This window comes from Brachyistius frenatus, unplaced genomic scaffold (assembly GCF_029030835.1).
Source record: "Brachyistius frenatus isolate BFR_SWC_R1_liver_20210118 unplaced genomic scaffold, ASM2903083v1 Contig_47, whole genome shotgun sequence".
In the NCBI taxonomy this organism is placed as follows: domain Eukaryota; kingdom Metazoa; phylum Chordata; class Actinopteri; family Embiotocidae; genus Brachyistius; species Brachyistius frenatus.
The window spans coordinates 47,701-68,520 of NW_027210646.1; the positions used below are offsets into that span (position 1 = coordinate 47,701).

The window sequence follows — 20,820 nt, forward strand, 5'->3', positions numbered from 1 at the left end:
ATACAGAGATGAGAAGAACACCAGTGGGTGCTCAGTTATTGTTACTGGTTTCACAAACACACAAGCACACACACACATACACACCCTTACATAAGTGCAAGTGGCACAGCTTGGGGCCCATTAATGACTTGAATTTGGCCCGGGGAACGCCATCATCATCTGATGGAACCCAGTGGAACAAACCAAACTGCAGTGCTGCACATTGGAGATAGAGAATGAGGCGGGAGCAGCTGAAATTTTGTTTTCACACGCTGCTTTAGGGAGCTGGCACAAGTCTGTTAGACTCCGCGATGATTAAATAATCAGCTTTGTTGTTTCATATGTTTCCGAGCCCATTCTGTGACCATTGTGTCCTTGACAAGTTGAGAATTGTTCCTGAGAAGTTGTGAAATTTGTTTATTCTCGCCCAATCTAAACCCTCCTCTTTATTAAAACACTTGGCACGCTGATAAAAACTTGTATTATAAATGTCTTGGATCATTCCTGGCAGACAACGACAGGCTCAAGAGAAAATTACATCCTTTGTTTCCCTCACTCACTAACAGCCCATCTTTCCAATTGCTGCTAAATTCATTTATTCCTGGCTTAGATTGTATCAGGTTTATTTTGAACGTCTCACATAGAATGAGGCTTTTATTCAGACAGTGACTCAGCAGAGGAGAAAGCAAGAAAAGGTTAAAAGAGGACAAAGTAAAAGAAGATAGGGAAGTTGGACAGAGAAAACTTCTCAAGTTTGAAAGCAAGCTGGCAGGAGAGTTGATGGGAAGCAAACAAATGTGATGATGGAGAAGATGTGGAAAGAGACTGATGAGAAAAAAAACGATCTACAGTTAATAGAACAATTCAAGCTTTAGACGGCACTGATTCCTGACTGGCAGAGGAACATGAGTTCATTAATGTCACTTGTTCCATGATTACAGGCCGAGTCTACCACTCAAGTAGCCACAATAGACATCATTGGTTCTATAATCTGCCCCACAGGGAAATCAAGAAGAGATGTGGATTGAATTTTGATGTAGATTCTTCCTTACCATATTTCTCTGTGCATCAACCAGGTGGCTGATAGATGGACGGGTTTGGAATATACAGTGTGACCTTTAATGTTTGTTTTTAAAGATGTACCTTTTCAATTCTATAATCAGTTGACCAATCAGAGTACAGTGGGATATAGTACATGGAGAAAAATAAAGGTAAAAGACAGGAAGACGACAGAGAGGAGAACAAAAAGTTGAATTTCTTATTTTTTTTCCTTTATAGCTTATATTTACTGTATTTTTTCCACACAACAATTTATTAATGTGTTTAGTTAGACTGTTAAATAGTGCTGTAATGTGCAATTACATTGATTTTAAATGACTTTCTTAATTAATTCATGATTGTTTGGTTTATAAAATGTTAGACTTTAACAAAGGATACTGCTGCTTAGTTCCTGCATTCTTCTGACTAGTCAATTTTTTTTTTTAACCACGACTAAAGTTGTTTCCTACCCATAGTCAAATAGTTGTTATTGCAACCATGATGATGAGGTACCGTAGTCTTATAGAAGTGGTCATTTTAATACAAACACAATTTGTTTCCTAAACTTAACCATTTTCATGCCTATATTTTCAACTAACCTCCACCACTACAATATGTGATCCGAAAATGACGTTTTACAATAATAAGATCAATTCATCATCATAGAAGACTGACATTTTTTTTTAATATATATTCACATTTGGGAAGTGACTGTTTGGACATTTTTCAAATTAATAATGATTGAATTTTAGTCATTTAGGGCTTCCGTATCAGAGCACAGTATATTAGTCAATCGATTTATCTTTGTCTTTAAAGTCATGACAAAGGATGTTTGAAATAAAGCTGGTGAATCTGTGACAACACACCGGATTCCTCTGTTGCCTTACAACTGACAGAAAAATTTTTTTAAATATGCATTCATAGCATTGTATTCCTATTGGAACGCCTTAATGGAAAACCACCTATCTAAAAAAAAGAATGAACCATGTTGATAAAACAATACTGTAGCTTTGAATAGATTCTTTTCAATATGAAAAAGCCAGGAGGAAAGTTGTGTTAAATGGAGAAATGTTTTCGAATTAATAACTGTCAATTCAACATACTCATTCATATCCCAACAGTTTATGTGCCCCTCTACATCACTTCTCCCTTCCAATCTTCCATTCAAGAATGAGTAATGTAGCTTGCTTTGCTGTAGTAACTACGCTCTATTTTGAGGAGGAAATGCATAATTAAAGCAAACCATAACCTAGAGACAAGAATTGTACATGTACTGTGTGTGTGTGTGTGTGTGTGTGTGTGTGTGTGTGTGTGTGTGTGTGTGTGTGTGTGTGTGTGTGTGTGTGTGTGTGTGTGTGTGTGTGTGTGTGTGTGTGTGTGTGTGTGTGTGTGTGTGTGTGTGTAAGTAAGTAAGTGTAAATGTTCTTGTATAGTCATATGTGAGTGTGAGAAACATTGGATATTGGACTTTTACTTCTTACGGGTGATTTAAGAACATAATCTGTGTAATTTGTTCTGTATTCATTTCTCCCACTTTGTTCTTTCCAAGTTGGTTTAGTAGGTCACGCTGTTCATCAGGAGGAAAGCGAGTCAGCTTTTTAGTTCTTCTGATTAATGAATTGTTTAGTTGCTGCGTTACCCAAACACGTACACACACACACACACACACACACATACACACACTTTTTCACACGTACGGTACACCAACGCACACATGCATATAGGTGTGAAGCATGCTGAGCAACTGGATTGGAGGCAGGTGATAACTAATGAGACACCTATTCATCTTCCATGGAGACGTGATGTCTGTGTATTTTTATTTCAGTCTTTAGGTCTTTTTTGGTGTGTTTGTGTTATAAGTATACCTCACAGGCACACACACACTTCCCTCTCCTGACATATATATGCAGGCATTCGTTAAGTGTCTTTGAAAGTACTTACAAGGTGCTTCAAGGACAGACTACCTAAGTTGCTGAGTGTTTTTCAATAGTACTGCGCTTGTTAATTATATAAGGGTGTCTCCTGTAGCAATTGTGGATTGATCCGTATCTTTGGGTTCATACACGCTGCCAAGTACTTTGCAAATACCTTCTTTCGCTTTCTTTTCATCGCGTTATCTCTCCTTCTCTTTCCCCTGCTCTTTTCTGACTCTATCTTGCTTTGTTTTTCACCATTTAACTGAGCTTCTGTTTTTCTGCTTTGACTTATTCTCCCTTTTTTTTAAATCTCTCTTTCCATGTCTTGCGGCAGGATTTCCACGGAACACTCACCCAAGCTGCAGATCCGGAGTCACAGCTATCTGCGGGCGGTGAGTGAGGTTTCCATCAATAGGAGTCTGGACAGCTTGGACCCGGCAGGGCTGCTGGCCTCACCTAAATTCCGCTCCCGAAACGAGAGCTACATGAGAGCTATGAGCACCATCAGCCAGGTTAGTGGCACCCTGGGGCCCTTGCCTCTCTGCCGTCGGCCCCTTACACCCCCTGTACCTCCACCGCTATGTCCAATAAGGTCGTGCAGTGGGAAGAAATCGTATCCATAGCTGTTCTACGGCCTGAATTAACAATCAGGTCACCATCCGCCGAAGTATGAACAGAATGAAACCCCCCAATCTCCTAATTAGTGTATACGTCTGCATGCTGTTTTCTGGAGCTCAGAATATTCAGTTCTATTCAGATTGGCTAATTAAACAGGCGGGCATGCAGAACCCCCTCCCAGTCCCCTGCTTTATCACAAATGCTCCTTCTGCCTCAGCAAATTTTGTGAACCAAAATGACACCCTGAAAGCGTTCTCTTCACTTTGGCATCTGCCATATAAGAGATGAAAAAGAAGAATTCATTTGCAGCCAAATTATTTTTATGAATAATTGAAATTGGGATTGGCGCCAAGTGATGATAGGCATTTGCCTTGATGTGATAGTTATTGAACATAATATAAGAATTGGCCAAGACACAGTCATGTGCAGAGGAGGTCTGTTATTGTCATAGCTGCTGCAAAATAGGATGTTATTTTGGATTGCACTATTTGGAGCGCCATTGGAGCTTAGTCTACCTTTTTGCCTGGGGTAATGGAGATGTGTACTACCCTCCAAAGCCCAGGGGCAACACGTTGCCTCACCATCTGAATGATGGACCCCTGAGATATCCCTTCAAGTCCTGGCATGGAGCAGGCCCAGAGGAGGATGTCACACTGGACCTGGCATCTACAAAAAGAATTCTTAAAAAAGGTGCTGCTTAGGTTCTCCATCTCACTCACTCACATATTTGAACTGCGTTTTCATTGAGAGTGAACTGACACAGAAAAGGCTTAACATCAGAGGATTGAATCGAGGTCCACAAACCTTCCTGACTCCAAGCTCTACAGTATAAACTCACACTTGTCTGACTGTACACTCTCCCTACTGGCAAACACCCAAATCCAAAGCTTTAGTCCCATTCCACTCCTGAAAACTCTTCAAGGAATGGGATGAAGCTTTATTTTATCTAACCCTCACATACCCCAATCTGTTACACACACCCAAGTCACTAGTCTGTGGCAACTTTTCTAAGTTTTGTTTGACCCTGTTTTGAAACCAAAACTGCACATACTAACAATGTAGGTGCAGTTAGATGTCCTCAAGTCACGTCTTAAATCCCAGTAGTCCCAGCTCTCACACATCCTCTTCTCACCTTTAATAACAACACTTGTAGTATTCCACTCTGTCGTATGGCCTTTTGAAGTTTTATCCTGCAGTAATTCGTCCCCCCCGCCGCACTCTTTGGATGCTTTTATTATTCTCTGATGTATTTCTTTTTTTTAAGTGTATGTAAATTCCTATGAATGGCTTAAAGCTTCACAAGATGGTGTGGAGGAGTAGGTGGGTAAAGTCTGACCAGTTTGAACTCACATATTCTGAAGCGAACATGGAAACACAAAATTGCACCGTTAATCTCAGAGCATAATCCACTGCAAATTCTTATTTTGATTGTTTTTTTCTGAATGGATTTGAGTGAAAAAAAATATAAGAAGAAGTTTCTTACAGTTTTTATTTGTTATTTCTCCTCGGGCTGAGAAGTGTCCATGGTAAAACAGCAGAATTTGTGGGGTAAAAATGGTGAGTCTACCCACCAAAAATTATGGGAACACGAAAACACTTGCTTTGTTGCAAAGGACATGGTTCCCTTAGTACTCTAATAAATAGTGCTCTTAAATATTAGCACTCTTACTTGCGAAAGTAGTGCTGTTTCAAATCGCACACTGCCGTTCTGCGCTTACCAGGATTGACCTCAGCATGGCGATACTTCACCCGCCAAAATATCTGCAAGTTACATTTTATTTACCCAGAAATTAACATGATTTTTGTGCCCTCTGTTTAACACACCCAATAAACAATCTGAGGGCTTCAGTCTTCTGCAGAAGTGCAAAAGAAGCACTTTTGTGTGGTGTTCAGGACCAAATGCAGCTTCCTCAGACACCTTAATTTGAAAATTCTTTACTTCAGTGATTCCGCCACCTTCCTCTATGTAGCCAAGATGGCAACCGTTTAGGGTGAAAAGTGTCCAACGTTTCACACTTCTTTTTTGGACCGTTTTGAGTACATCATTCTGGTACTTGTAGTGCACTACATGTTTCTTTACCTGACAGTGTGAATGCACTTATGCACTGAAAGTGGTGAGTGTTAGTACACAGGTACGCCATTTGGAACACAGCAACTGTCTCCTATTGCAGCAACCAATTTGTGATTTTAAGTTTGTACATAAACTCCTGCCGAGTGTAGCTTTAATCAGTTGCGTGGGTCAGTAACACTGAATCCTGCAACACTAAGAGGTGTTTCCCTGTTTGTTTGTTTTTGCATCCATTCGCTTTTGTCTTGCCTGTGCGTTTTTATCCGTTCATTTTTTTATTAATTTTTTCCTGTGCTTGGTTTTGGTTGGGGTTTTTTTTCGCCTGGGCGTCGGTGTGCACATGCCGTATGTCTTTGTGTCTCCTCTTCCTCCACAGGTGAGCGAGGTGGAGGTGAACGGGCAGATCGAGGCGGTGTGCGAGTCAGTGTTCAGTGAGATGGAGTCACAGGCAGTGGATGCCCTGGACCTGCCCATTCCTGGCTGCTTCCGCATGCGGAGCCACAGCTACGTGCGTGCCATAGAGAAGGGCTGCTCCCAGGAAGAGGAAGAGAGAGGCATGACAGTGGTCAAGAGGAGGACCAACTCTCCCCCGCACACCTCCACCACTGTGAGAACCATCCAGAGCAGCACAGGTCGGTGGGAACATGCACTTAACACATGCAGACTCGTGTGCTCATGGCCGTGCATGAACATACATAATCCATAGCCCATTAGAAATTGATAAGTGTGCATAGAAAGTATGTTTTATGCATGTGCTGTGTGCTCTAAACTATGCAGCGTGTGCGTAGTATCAACACAGAACAATAAAAAAAAGATAGCACTGCAAAGGGAGATTTATCTTTGCACAAAGATTGGACATTTGATTGACGGCCATCAAATCAAATTCTCTCCTTTTTAATCCTCTTCTGTTGAAAACGAGTCTTGCGTTGGTATTTTGCATGAACAAAAAAAAGAGTTGACCTCCGACTAGTTTCGCTTTGCAAACACAGACCCAAACCCTCAACATTATTATCCATCTGACCCAGTTTTCTCCGCAGATACAATAAGATGAATCCAGAACTGTTTTTCCCCCACATAAAAGCTTATTTGAGCTGTAAAGCTCAGTGACTGCTGGATCTTATTTTAGCCCTCTTGTGTGCCTCATGGTCTGGAGCGCTTGGCTTTCCAGCATTACTGCATGCAGTATTGATGCTGAGTGGTGCTGGCATCCAGCACTGGGTTGCTTCTGTTTCCCACCGCAAATCCAAACGTCACTCCCTTACACTCGGCAAGTTGAGTCACCGTCGCCTGACGCATACTGGCTTTCACTTCCATTCTTATTTAATTATGCCAATTAAAAGACAGCATTTCTCCAAGCCTGACAAGGGTTACAGCCAGCTATTTAAACACATTTACTACAAATTGAAAGAATGGCAAATCTAGTTCAATGAATTTAAAGGCTTACCACTGACTTAGCAAACATTTATTTAATGCTTGTTCAAATTTGCCTCATGTTGCTTCTTTCTCATATTTCCTTATTCAGCTCTTGAAATGGAAAAAAAAAAAAAAAAATGAAGTTGCACCACAGTATTTTTACCAGTCAATGGACAGTCCGCAGTAACAGTGCGATCCTGTTAATTGTGCTCGGCCAGGATGCACTTGGTTAAAAGATTTTTAATCTTAACGAGACTTTTCCTGGTTTAATGAAGGTTAAAAAAAGGAAGCAATGGAGGATTCAGTGGATTGTTCTACTGTGTGGTGGGAAGTTATTGATCTATAAAAGGATACCAGTAAGATGAGGAGGGGGAATTCAGAAATCTCTCCGCAGAGGAAGGAAGAGATAATGAAGACCATCTATCGGGCAAAGTGTTGTTGGTACTAAAATCTGGGTTTCAAGCTAGGACAGCTGCTGTACATGATGCAGGGTGCAGGATGTCTCTTTTGCTCTTTCACCATGTCTACCGTCTCTCTCGCACCTTGCTGATATTTCTCTTGGTCTGTCACACCTTTACAGAAATGGTGTCAGGTAAAAAAGTGTCTAATCAAAGGTGTCTGTCTCTGCATGTCTGTGCATGTATTTTGTTGTATAGCACATAACTGAATAAGCATAGATTATGGGCACCTGATTTTGTGAGATCAGGATGGACACATCCTGTAAAAGTTCAGAAAAGAGATATTAATCTGCTTTGTGGTCGCTGATGATCCAAAATCATGTTACTGCTTCCAGTTGAGGTTAATCCCCTGATTGTCTTTCTTAGTTGTATGTGTTGGCTTCCTGTGACCCCTTGACCTCAGTTTGCTGCCGCCTTTATTGTATCTTGAAATCAGCTGCAAATGAGGCTCGAACAAACGAGGCGGGGACATTAAGTTCGAGTGATATATTACGAGACGGTGTGGAGAACTGTTCACTGTGGTTGGTACTGAATGTAGGGAATTGCCTCAGATTACTGTCATAGTTGTACGACTGCACAATTCATCACCTCCTTAGATCTTCACCGCTGAGTCGTCAGTCACTGTAATTAATTAGGTACCTCTCCTTTTCTCCTCCTTGGGGAAGGCTGTGATTGAAGAGGAAAGGAGGAGAGGTAGAACAGGAAAAGGTCTCAGTGTTTTTCCTGTCTCACTCTCCACATTTTTAACACTTGTTTGTCTGCAATGATAACATGTAGAATTCACCATAATTGCCATTTTTAGCTCAAGCAGTGTGAAAAATTGAGAGGTTGCAGGTTGTCTTCAACCGATTAATTGACACTCACAAATCTTAATCACCCCTTTAAAACTTGAAATCAGATTTCTGAGGGTTTGGATGGGATTGGGGAGGGCGATAGTAAGGTTTTCAAAATTAGGCAAATTTTTATGTATATTTATGTGTACTGTTTGCATGATGATAATAATAGTAATAATAATAATAAGAACTTTATTTCTATAGCACTTTTCAAAAACAGGTGACAAAGCGCTTTACATACATTTAAAACACAATATGCAACAGTATAAAATATAATGATAAAATACAACAAAAATAAAACGGACAATAAAACAGCCAGTGAATCAATAAAAATGCAGTCAACAAAAGGCAAGTCTAAAATAGTGCGTTTTTAAGAGTGACTTAAAAGAAGACTGTGTGTTAGCGTGCCTGATCTCTGGCCGGTCGTTCCATAACTGAGGGGCCCGAACAGAAAACGCCCGGTCACCTTTAGTTTTTTTAGTTAAAGTCATAAATGTAGGAGTAACTTGCATCCTTTCCGCCCATTCAATGTGACGTAGATGTAGTGTAACATTTACACTTCAGGGAGATGTGGTGTAATATCATTGTACACGGGTTTTACTTTAAGTGCAGATGCACAATACCCACAGGAAACAAGTAGCTCTTGTGGACAGTCATAAAAAGTATGAATTTTACAGTATAATCTTATATTTATTAAGGACATCTGAAATGTTCTCTCTGTATGTTCTCTTATATAGTAGAAACAACGTGTAACTGACGTCACAGTGATGTTCTGCCAAGTGAACATTCACAGCTATTGCTGATTAGTTTATTTCTGTCGGTCCCCACTGGAGAAACATACATGTCGACGTACACGCACGCACGCGCATGCACACGCGCACACACGCACACGCACACACACACACACACACACACGTTCATAAATTTCACCGGAAAATTGTCTGGGAGCCCAAAGTGAGAAGTGAAGACGTTGTTGTTGTTGTTAATATTCCATGACGTTTCTGAAGCCTGGTTCAAGCACTAGTTCCAGAAAAAACAGCCCACACTTATGGTTTCTGCTTCCACTTTTCCCTGGTGCAAACCGCCAAAATATCACACACACACACACACACACAAATGCAACACACGGGCAGGGGAGACCTATCAGCTTCCGTTCATGCTCCTCTCCAGTTTGCCCACTGTGCTGCTCCAGCCCATTATTATTGATGATCTTTTTAATCCTGAGGAAGGAGACCGAAGTAAGAGGGCTGTCCTTTGATCTCTTCTCTTTGAACGTCAAGTGGCTGTGGCTGCTATTGCCTGCCTTTCTGCCCACTCAAACTGGCACATACAGACACACATACACATACAGACACACACACGCACGCACTAACCCTCACAGTCGCTCACACAGTCAAGCTACTATTGCCTCTGACAGACATGTTGGCCTTGACATCAGCTCCTTTGGATCGGTTTAACAAAATCTGGAGCAGATCCTCTCTCTAAAGCTTGGGAAAATCCATAGCAATCGGTTAATGTGAGGATTTTACTGCCTCTAAGCCCTGGCTCCTCCAACCCCACGTCGTCTCCAGTTAACATATTCATCACCTCCTTACTCTGCTTTGTCTTCTTTCATTGGCCTCTGCAAGATCTCCTGGCTTTTCACAGCAGCAGTTAGGGGTGCAAGTAAATCAACCTGTTGTTTCACCAAGAAGAAGAAGAATTGACCTTCACTTAGAAACAGTATACACACAGATCTCAAGTCTGATAAATTTGCCATAGTTTTTCTTTCTCTCACACTTGTTTTCCCTGGCTCGCTGACCTGCTGTCAATTATCCAGCCTTATTTCCCCAGCATCTATTTTTCAGAGGTGCTGAGGATTTGGCTGAAGAGTGACTTTCCTCCTCGAGCTCTTTATAATAAATTACAGGACCATGTTTAATTCAATGGCTGTGAATTTTCTTCAGCCATGAACAGAAGGATTGTGCTGAATAGAGAATTCCTTAAGTAAGTGAGGCACACTTTTGATTCATATTGCTGATGGTCTCGTCAAACACTCACACTGCAATACAACCTCTTTAGTTTTCTGGGGCAGCCTAGGCCACATGTTTTGCTTGTGCTGTAGTGCAGTTTTGGACCATCAAAACAAAATAATGTCACATTGCTGTTGTTTAGATTTCCCATTTTCTTAAAGATAGAGCTTCAGTGATACAAAAGAACAACAGTTGAACATGTAAATTAGCATGTAAGCAATCAGAGGATCAAAGGACAGTCATTGTTTTGGTAGATCTGTTCCAAATGGGATATTATCCTGTTTATTAAGACCACTACTTGCCAAATAAAGACTTGTTAGGAGTAAGTGAAGGCTCAAAAAGACCCAAAAGCCCATAGTTAACTTCTTGTAATGAATTTAGACATCTAACATGTTCTTTTCGGGAATCGCTCTTCAGTCAGTCTTTGTAGTCAGAACAGGGTTAGAAATAACTCATGAAAAAGACATTAATCCATGGAGAATAGACCTAAACACCTGTGTAATTATTGAGAGATCCTACTTCTTAAAGGAAAAGTCTAACATATGAGGAAATATGTTCACTGGCTTTCATCTCTTTGCAAGAAGTATATTTCCAAAAATGACAAACTAAGTATTTGCAATTAAACTTTCAATGAACAGGACTGCTAATAAGAAAATCTAATCTGAGGAAATGAAAGAAAAGTTTACAAATGTAACACCTATGCTCCACTCAGGCTCCCACGATCCCTGTTAGTAGTGAGTTTATGATATTAGAAGAAACATTTTTGCTTTTAATTCTTCCTGCCGAATTACCAAATCAATACAATACATCGTGTTAAAAAAACAAGAGTAGGATCATTTCAGTTTGCAACAGTAAACGTACGGGAGAGATGTTACTGAAAATATTGTCATGCTTTACTGTCCTGAAATCACATGGTGCTCCTGTGTGTTCATAACACTATCTAACAATAGAGCACTAACTGAGATAAAGCCTGTGCAACACTGCCCCCAGGGGCTCAGTGTGACACAGCACTACACCTCTGCCCTTTCTTCCTGCGTAGCTGTGTGAGTGGGTGGATGAAAAACTAGCAGACAGCTTGACCCAATTAACAACAATCACTGCCATCACTGGCACTTTTCCAGGAGTTGTGTTCTGAGAGAGCCTGGGAGAATAAATATCTTTGGATTTCCCAGTGTGCTAAATATAAAAGTGGCGGGGATACAAACCGCCAAAGTCTGGCCGAATCAAGATCAAGCCCGACCAGTTCTCCCCTCACACCTCCACCAGCCCACGCAAATATCCAAAAGCAAGGCTGAAATTTGTTTGTCATATGTCAGGGTGACTCATGTGTTATAAAAGCCAAGGAAAATGCCGCTCCGGGGCGCTCTGTGTGTGCCTCTTATAGGTTTCGTGAAGGTCCCCTCTCAAGGTGGGTTGAAGCCAGGTGAAAGGTTCTTGTGGTAGCATTAGGTTTGACAGAGGGATCAGCCCTGAGAGCAGTGACCACTGAGGACTGTTTCTTTGCTCCACGCTGCTGCAGTCAGTTGCTGTGGATTTGTCCATCTGCTTGCCTATTATGTCCGTTAACAAAGTGTGATGAGTTCAGAGCAGGGTCGGGACTAAAGGTAAAGCCTAAAATCCCAGACCTGTTTGAAAGAAGTTCATTCGAGTTATTACTGAATAGTTACCATGTATTCTGACAGGTGGTGGGTTCTGCAAGTTCCTTTCAATATAAAAAAGGATTAGATACAGACAGGAGTTATGAAAAGTGTTTCATGTAATCTGAGTCCTCAGTGACCTTTAACCCCATGAATCCCATGAATAAAAAAATATTATTAGATACACATATTGCATGACATAAAAGGGGTATCCCTGCACTAGACTGCTGCTGAACATGCTGAGTGTAAAATTAACTGCACCACTCTTTACTAAACCACAGGGTGGCAGTCATTAGACTATCTAAGTGAATCATATCCTCTGTTTGGCTGAATATTTCTCTACCTATGAGTTTTGGTAAAATGAACAGTCACTCAAACTGTATATGTCAGCATATCATTGGGCTTTTTAATTTGGTGACATTTTTGATTTGTGATTTTCAACATTTGACTATATCAGGCAAAGAAATGCAACTGCAACATAGAATTTATAAAAACAAATCTGATATCAGGTGGAAGAGGAAGTATTCTGATTCTTCGCTGAAGTAAAAGTACAAGAAATGTAAAAATACCCATTTTTAAATAAAAGTCCTGCATGAAAATTAAAAGGATATAAGTGTTAGCAACAAATAAGTATTACAGTCAGAGGCGTGTTTTGGTCCCACTGACTGATATTTTATGATGTATGAGATCATTAGATTATTAATAGTGAAGCATCAGTGTGTAAGCAGTATGTTACTAGCTGCTGCAGGTGGAAGTTTGAACCACTGTATATCCAGTTTTATATCCAGAGAATGCAGATAAATATTTTAGGTCATCAGATGATTATTGGGAGAGGAAATAAGAAAAAACAAAAAAGTTCTTAATTTACAAATCAGTTTTCAGTTTTCGGACTTTGCATTTTATCTTTAATTTTAGTGAGCTATAAGAACATTTAGTGAAATCAAAGCATGTAAAGAGTTTAGAGAGAAAAATCACAGTTAACAACAGTAAGATCGAGAAGTCAAAAAGGTTTGAAAGTGGTTTAATCTTTAACAATGTGTTGTATTTTAAAAGCTTGTTATATTTTCCACTGTGTCAAATCCTCATCTGAAAAGGAACTAAAGCCGTCAATTAAATGTTTTGGTGTAAAGCCTATTTCCCTCTAACATGTAGTGGAGTGGAAGTCTGGCATCAAATGTAAATACTCAAGTAGTCTACCAGAAAAGTGTACTTAAGTACAGTACTTGAGTAAATGTCAGGTACTTTCCACCACTGTTTAGTCTACAGTGTAATCACTCAGCTGGTAGTACGGAAAATGTTGTTAAACATAACTTTTAGACATAAAATTAATTGAAATGCAAATACATTTTAAAACAAAAAGTAGTGGCCTCAACAACCAAAAAAAAAAAAAAAAAAAACTTTAACTATAGGCTATAATCTACCATTTACGCTGCATAGGAGCAACTTTAATACGAAGCCCCTTATTGTCTCTATTCAATAAACTGTGTCACTATACAAAGTGGCACAGACATTTAAGAAGTCAGACGGGGGAGTTATAGGTTATAGAGGCGTTAAGGTATAGTTTTCACGATGACTGCAAACGGGACTGTCCCATCCTGACTGAGTTATTAAGCGTGTCTGGGGCGGGTAGGGAGGGGGTCAAGGCGCGTCCACATCCTGACATAGGATCCAATATCGTCAGAGTGAAAGAGGAAAAGAGGCAGAGAAGGGCTCCTCATCTCAGCTGTGTGTCGCGGATTCTCCGTCTTCATGACGTTCCTTCAGTGTCTGTACGGCGCGCTGCTCGGCATGTGTGACTACTGGATGCGCCTCTGTGAGTAAAAAAAGAAGCTGTTGTGTTTGGCTGTTGTTTGTGAGTGAGCCGTGGTGACCGGCGGCGAGCCTGCGTCAAGTGAGGCAGAGGCAGGAAGTTTGGCAACCTTCAAAATAAAAGCACGTTTTTACTCGTGGGGGGGGGGGGCGGTAAGCTCTGAAACTGGAGCACTCTCTCTTTATGTCGAATAAAGGTATTAAAAGCTCACAATGGTTCCTACAGCGCGAGTTACATTCGCAAAGTCTAGTCGCCAAGAACATTAGGAAATACCCTTGGAGTCTACAGTGCGTCAGGGACGTTTACTGTGAAGGTACGGAGCGGAAGTTTTGTTTTTCTTCTGACTCTTGACACCGATGCTATCAGCGCCCATCCCATGCTTTCTGCTTATTCATGCTGCACATGAAAATAGTCTATTCTCTTGTTGGCATTAAATACGCTGATAACATGACCTCATTAAAATGAAATTTAAAAAAACACAACCATTATAGCCTTTTAACTGAGGCCATGTGGATTACAATTTTTTTTTTTTTTACATTTTTATCTAATAAAAACCCCAAACTGGAATTTGTATATAGTTTTTCGTGTCATATATGGCCTGTGACAAGCTCTTGATATGCACTTTCTGCAATATCAGGACCTCAGTAACAACTTTTTGCTCCAAAGTGGACATTATGCGAGCATCCCACACTGTGACATTAGCTGCATGTTATTTGCTTTTGGCCTCCACTCATGGAGGCTGGGAAATAGTGGTCATCTTCCAGCTTCTGGTTTATTTTGGTATATCTTTGAAGGAGGGGTGTGACAGGTGTGGCCTGCATTGCACAGAGGAACGCCTGGCAAAGCATCACAACACACGCCTCTGCTGGGTCTAGTTATTTAAGTCCCACCCAGGGCCCTTCTAGAGTTCATGAGGGTTCATCTCAGACTTCATTGCTTGTTAAAATGGGCATCCAAAGGGCTGACGTGAAAGACACTGAGGCCCACAGGCCTCATGGGAAAGACCACTGGTGGCACTTACTAGTCCTGGCCTGCTCGGGTAGATGAAGGGCCGCTAACACGACAGACGAGCGGTCTGTGGGCCCATGTTTCCATCCAGCCATCTGTGGTTGTGTGAGTCATGGTCACACTCACCGGCTACGCTGCCTGCCTGCTCACCTACCGTCTCTCTGCTTTCTATTTTTAGATGTGGCTCAGAGACCCCTCTGAGCACTACATGCCCTGGACACACACATGTACAGTAAACACATGGCCCCGGTGATCCAACTAGGCCATAGTCATGTGGGATTATTGTTACTATAATGTAGGTTAAATGACAGAGGCCACCTTGAATGTGAGCTAATGTAGACTCAGCTGTTGACGCATTCATATAGTGTGGCCTTATTCGCAGTGGCACTTAATTATCAAGTCATAAGTAAAAACACTGATGGGTAAAGATTGAGCTAGTTTATATCATTGTTTGTTAATTCTACCTCCACCAAGGAGGCTTTTTCTGTTGTGTTATTATTATTTTTATTTTATTTTTTTTGTCCTTTTTGTCTGTTTGTCAGCCATATTGTCAAAAAACATCAGCCAAGGCAGAACCCACAAATTTTGGAGCAGATTTGTGGATCCACAAATCACTTTTTGCTTTCATTAACATTGCAAGGTAGTCCACATTCACATGTATCAGTATTCATCTGGGATACAAATGTACTTGCTCAAACTTGATAGATATTCAGGCCTGGGTTTCTCAGCTGGGAGGTGAAGAGGCAGACAGGCTGGGTTAAAACTTTTGGGACTTTTCTGACGTGGCCGCCCACCAGTATTTGTCCTGGTATGCCCTTTGGCCCGTACAAAACTGTGCACAACTCGGGGACTGTGGTTTCATGGGAGAGAACTGGAGCTGGTGCAACTGTATATCCACAGTGGTTGCAGTTGCAGTTTTGCATATCATAGAAGAGTGGACTAATGCAGGATTGCACTCTTGGAGTTCCCCTCCTGATAATGGCTTGTATTTGGTAGTGAATCTGTAACTATGCACAGTTTAAATCAAAAACGTCTTTACAATGTGGTAAAACTGCTATTTTGTCAACTTCTCTGCTTTACTGTTTTTGTATTTTATGGTTTTACTTCATATTTTGTTTTCATGCTCATACTCTACGGTTATTTGTTTCCACTGGAATCCCATCATTTTCCTTTGCTGAGCCTATTTCACCCTGAGGGATCATTACTTTCCCTCAGTTTCTTTCTCAAATTGTTCCAACTCATCAGCAGTAGCTCAAAATCCATCTGTAAAAACCTTTTCTTGAGGGAATAGTTACATAACCATATTTTTTGAAATGCCAGCTGTTGGCATGTAATGGCATTTAAACGGATTGTGCAGTAAGTGGTTTTCAGTGATGACTGTCCCCACTAGGTAAGGTCATTTCAAAGAGCACAGCCATTGTTTGACAGTTAGAGAATGGTGATTCAGTACAAAAAGGAAGATGTATTTATCCTCCTTCCAGCTCCTCTAAAGCTCGCTAAGTAAGACATTACGTACAAAAAACAAAGTGTAAAAACAACAAGTTGTGGCACCCGGATGTTATATGCTGAAATATTTCTTCGGGGTATAGTATTTTCTGAGGTCTCTGCTGGTTGCCTAGCAACGGCACAGTGGTGACAGGGCTCCTGGAAGTAATTTTATTCCTTTGAGCCCAAAATAAGGTATTTTAATCTATTATTATTAGCAATGAATGCATTAATCTGAAGTATCTTAAATGTACATGTTGAATACGTTATTATAACTATATCACATATTACTTTATACAGTATATGACAATGTGAGTGCAGAAAGAAAATACTGCAAGACTGTTTGTTGCTATTTCCATCAAAATATAGTGACTCACCCATTTGTGATACAGTATAACACTGTTCAGGGTCACAGAGAGTTGAATTTTAAACTGAACAAACAACACAGCCTCTTGAACATTTTCTCGCCTCCAAGCAGTTAATTGAATTGTTCTGTTGCTGAGACTCTTTCAATGTGTACTCTGTTGAATACAGCACAGGCTATGAATATAACACTACTCAGATGGATGCTTTAAGCTGTATGTTAGTGCAGTGGATAGTCGCCCCAGGTTTGTTGTACCACTGTGTGACTAACAGGGTCAGTCATATCTTTCAATCCTTTTTCTCTATCTGTAACTTGTCTGTTTTTTCTCAGCTCACTTCAGTGAGTTTTTACTGGAGCGCCACAGTTACTGCCAGTGCACATTCCCAAGCCCCCCCCCCCCCCTCTCTCTCTCTCTCAGTCATGTGCTTTACTGTCAATTATCCAGTCATATTTTCCCAGCAACAGTCACTTTTAAAAGGTGCGAAGGCCTCAGCTGCCCCTCTCGGTCTTTCACTGTTTTTGTTTTTTTTAATGCAGCAACCATCATGTTAAAGCCGTAGCCGCGGGCAACGCAGACACTTATGCTCCAGTGATTTAGTGAAGCTGTGAGGAGTCCATATTTAACTTTGGTTCGAGATGCGATGACAGGCAACTCATAAACACAGTCTCTGTGGATTAGAGTACTGCAAACAAAACAGTGTAAAAATGATGAGGAAGAGGAAGAGCAGGAGGACCTTCTGTCTGCTCGTTTTCTGAATATTAACTAAAGGAAAACTAAAAATAGAAATGTAATCAGTCCGACTCAAAATATACTGAGTCCCACTTCTTCAGCATTTTGTTCTGTTTGTCTAGTTAAAATCTAAACAAACCAAACTGTCTTTGGATGTGAAATCCCTGAATTTGCCGGCATATTTAGTTGTTCTCTACTGAGTTCTTCTTAACTCGCTTTCAACTTTCCTCTTTCATCAGCCTCCTAATCCTCTGTGCTGCGGCCAAAGTTAATTCCAGAGTTCTAGTAATCCATGTGAAAAGCCAAACAGAGACTCAAGAACAAAGATAAAGAGGTCAGGTGAAGGAATATGGTCATTAATTAAAATGGCTAAGCGTTAAGCTGTGAAGCTCCATGGAGCACCGCAGAGGACTCTGTGCTTATACTTACCAACTTCTCAGCAACACATTGTTTCTTGTGTCTGAATGTGCATTGTCTGTTTTTACCTTGAACATTTTGAAGCAAAAAAAAAAATATTATTTAACAACACCATTAACCTTCTGGATTTTCTTCCGCCATACTAACCATTCTATTTCAACATTTACAGTTGTGATACATTAGTTAAACATAAATTAAAAATACCTTTTTCTTCTTGAACTTATTTTACGCACACATGAAAATAATTTAATTTAGTGAGATTTTATGTAACTATTGAATTGCTTGCGGACATGACTAAATATGACCACATTCGTAAACCAAATAGAAATGTAGATTGTCCAAGAATTAGACTGACCAGCTGATCTTATGAAGACTTTTACTTCATATTTGCAATCTAAATATGAAGAGAACAAGTAAAGCGTACATTAGAACACTTCTAGCAGGTTTTTAAGATGTAACATTATTAATCCACATCTCATAGTAAAAACAGATGCTGTTGTGTTGCTATTGAATACTATAGTTGTGTTCTATTGAATAATTTCCTTTTTTAGTCCAAGTTTGTCACCACTAGAGGGAGCTGCATTCCTATTTATAGAATAAACCCTGATTATCTTCTGGTGTTTCACCACAGCAGTAGGTTCCTTGTTTATGAGGCAACTCATAAGTTCTATCCCGTGATGTAGGTCAGATATTATTTTAAGCCCAGTCTCTGTCTTATTACTGCCAGTGTGTTTGTGTGTGTAACAGACACAGATAGAGGAAATGAGTGATCAGTGTGTGAGCTACTGTACCCCTGAGTCATGACTGACATTCAGGCTTTACCTGGTGTATATGTGCCTCTGAGACATGCAGATCAAACCATGCTCAGTGAGGAGGTTGTGCAGGAATGCACCTTTGAGCTCAGTCAATCCCGTCTGCCATGTCTGTTCCTCGGTTACACAAACACTCACACACACACACACACACACACACACACACACACACACACACACACACACACACACACACACACACACACACACACACACACACATGCAGAAACACACTTGTAGTAGTATCTATTTCCTGCTCCGACGTTAATTACAGGGACAGATAAAGCCCCGTCTTAGCAGCGTATACCTCTGCATGTGAACTACACCTGTGTGTCAGTGGATCAAAGCTGCCATCCTCTAAGGTGGAATTATTATTCAAAGAGGGATGTAAATTAAACACCACTCCGGTGTCAACTGTCTCTCCGATTCCCTCTCCTTCTCTCACACACACACACACACACACACACACACCTGCATAATGCTGTCATTCCACAGGCTTTGATGGTGCGAGTAGGTGTGTTTCACAGGAAACAAGGGCTGGGTCAAGGCATGTGGTGACACACTCGCTCATGCATAGCATACTGTTCGTGTGGAATAAAAAAAGGAGCAAGACATTCATGGCTGGCAGCTGTACATCGGAGGGGCTTTTGAGCATGAGGGCGTGCATGTGACCAGTGTTTGTGTGTGGCTTCTCCCTTTGCAGCTGCGGGATCAAGCCCGAACTGGGAGCTCGATGTGGGTAAACTGTGATTTGGCTATCTCTCTTCCTGGAGGAGATAAATCCTAGCCATGCTGGTGTGTCAGCCACTCAGTAATTACTTCATCCTGTCATACTGTCTGAGAATGCAAGCCAGTGGGAACTTGCGCTGTCGCTCTTTTCATTGACACAAGGGGAAAACACTCAGCATCACTTTTATGCAGCTCAGCGTCAGTTTAAGAGCGTTAGTCACCAGATAAACAGATCCAGAGGAATTCAATTTAGTTCAAAAGTTTGACATCTGTGCATCATCTCAAGCTTTTACAGTTGCGGTTTGACTTGTCAATGATGAGCTTCTATTCTCCTGAATGCACATCTAGTCTGTCTGATGTTGAAATTAAAATTCAAGTCAATCATTTTCTTGTAATCCTGCTGTAAAAAAAAAAAAAAAAAAGGACGAAATTGTGACTTGCAATATGAAATCCCTCACTAGATGTCATCGTAGCCTCGCCTGCTTTGAAGCATGTTGCCAGTTAAATTGGTGAAACCTGGTCCAACTTGTAGCCTGTTTGGCCCAAATAATGCATAATATGATGCTTTGATGCAATGTGATCTAAAGTTACCAATGCAAATGAGCTACACTCGTAGGCACTTGCTGAATACTTGTGCAGAAGTCGCTGCAACGTGGTATCAATCATGTGTAATTATTGTGTTGCCATGACCTGAATCACCAGTGATATCCTGCCTGTACACGCTCTCAAGCAGAATATAAGTCAATAGGATAAATATGCAGGACTTAAGGCTTTTTCTTCTCTTTTTTTGTGGCTGCTAGGTGTTTATGTTTACTTACGACTTAATTGGTCCCAGCTTGTTAGGCCCTGGAATGCTTTGATTACAGCCTTTTAGGGAGGAAGAGTGGTGTTTGGATATCTTTTGACACAGGAAACACAAGCAGGAGAATGTCATTCATTCTTCTCCTTCTGTTCTCAGTTTGAGGGGTGGGGGGGTGGGGGGGTGAGAGAGGGGCTCAGGGAGGAGCTGACAGAGGCTACAGCAAACACAAAGAATGGCTGCGGCAGTGCACCCCTGCTGTCTCCCTTCTGCAGAAAGAAACACAGGCGGCAGTTTCCTGTTAAAATACATCAATCTGTAGGTGTTTTTTTTTTTTTTTTTAGGATTACATCCCCAAATATCAAAAAGTAAATGTTTGGCCATTTGCTCTGTCGGATCAGGTGGACAGGGGCTACTCTGTCAGGTAGGGCTTGTCCCACTCCTCCCAGTTTTGCTCTTCCTGTCCATGTTTTGGCATCAGACAGAGCAAAGGAAAAGCAAAGCCCTGAAAGGATTTCCTCAGTGTTGACTGTGGATGATCCTCATGGCTCCAGCATGCTAAAGATGGGCAAGGCAATGCCTGCAAATGTAAAGCCCCCCGGGGGGGGGGGGGGGTTGAAAAACATAACAGAGAGTGGGATATACAGTTAAATCTCCTCCAAAGGAGATGGAGTTGTTTTGTTTTTTTTGAAGG

General features: G+C 41.0%; 1 protein-coding gene across 4 annotated transcripts in view; it reads left to right on the top strand.

The window, feature by feature from the left end:
* dlgap1b (discs, large (Drosophila) homolog-associated protein 1b) overlaps window positions 1-20,820 on the top strand; it is a 76,086-nt gene that overhangs the window by 35,832 nt on the left and 19,434 nt on the right. For 3 of the 4 annotated variants that reach the window (XM_069703475.1, XM_069703478.1, XM_069703476.1), the window contains exons 5-6: window positions 3,268-3,445; window positions 5,996-6,251. In XM_069703475.1, the coding sequence (XP_069559576.1) occupies window positions 3,268-3,445; window positions 5,996-6,251 (434 nt within the window). The remainder of the gene's footprint in view (window positions 1-3,267; window positions 3,446-5,995; window positions 6,252-20,820) is intronic. The other variant, XM_069703477.1, reaches the window with a different exon arrangement.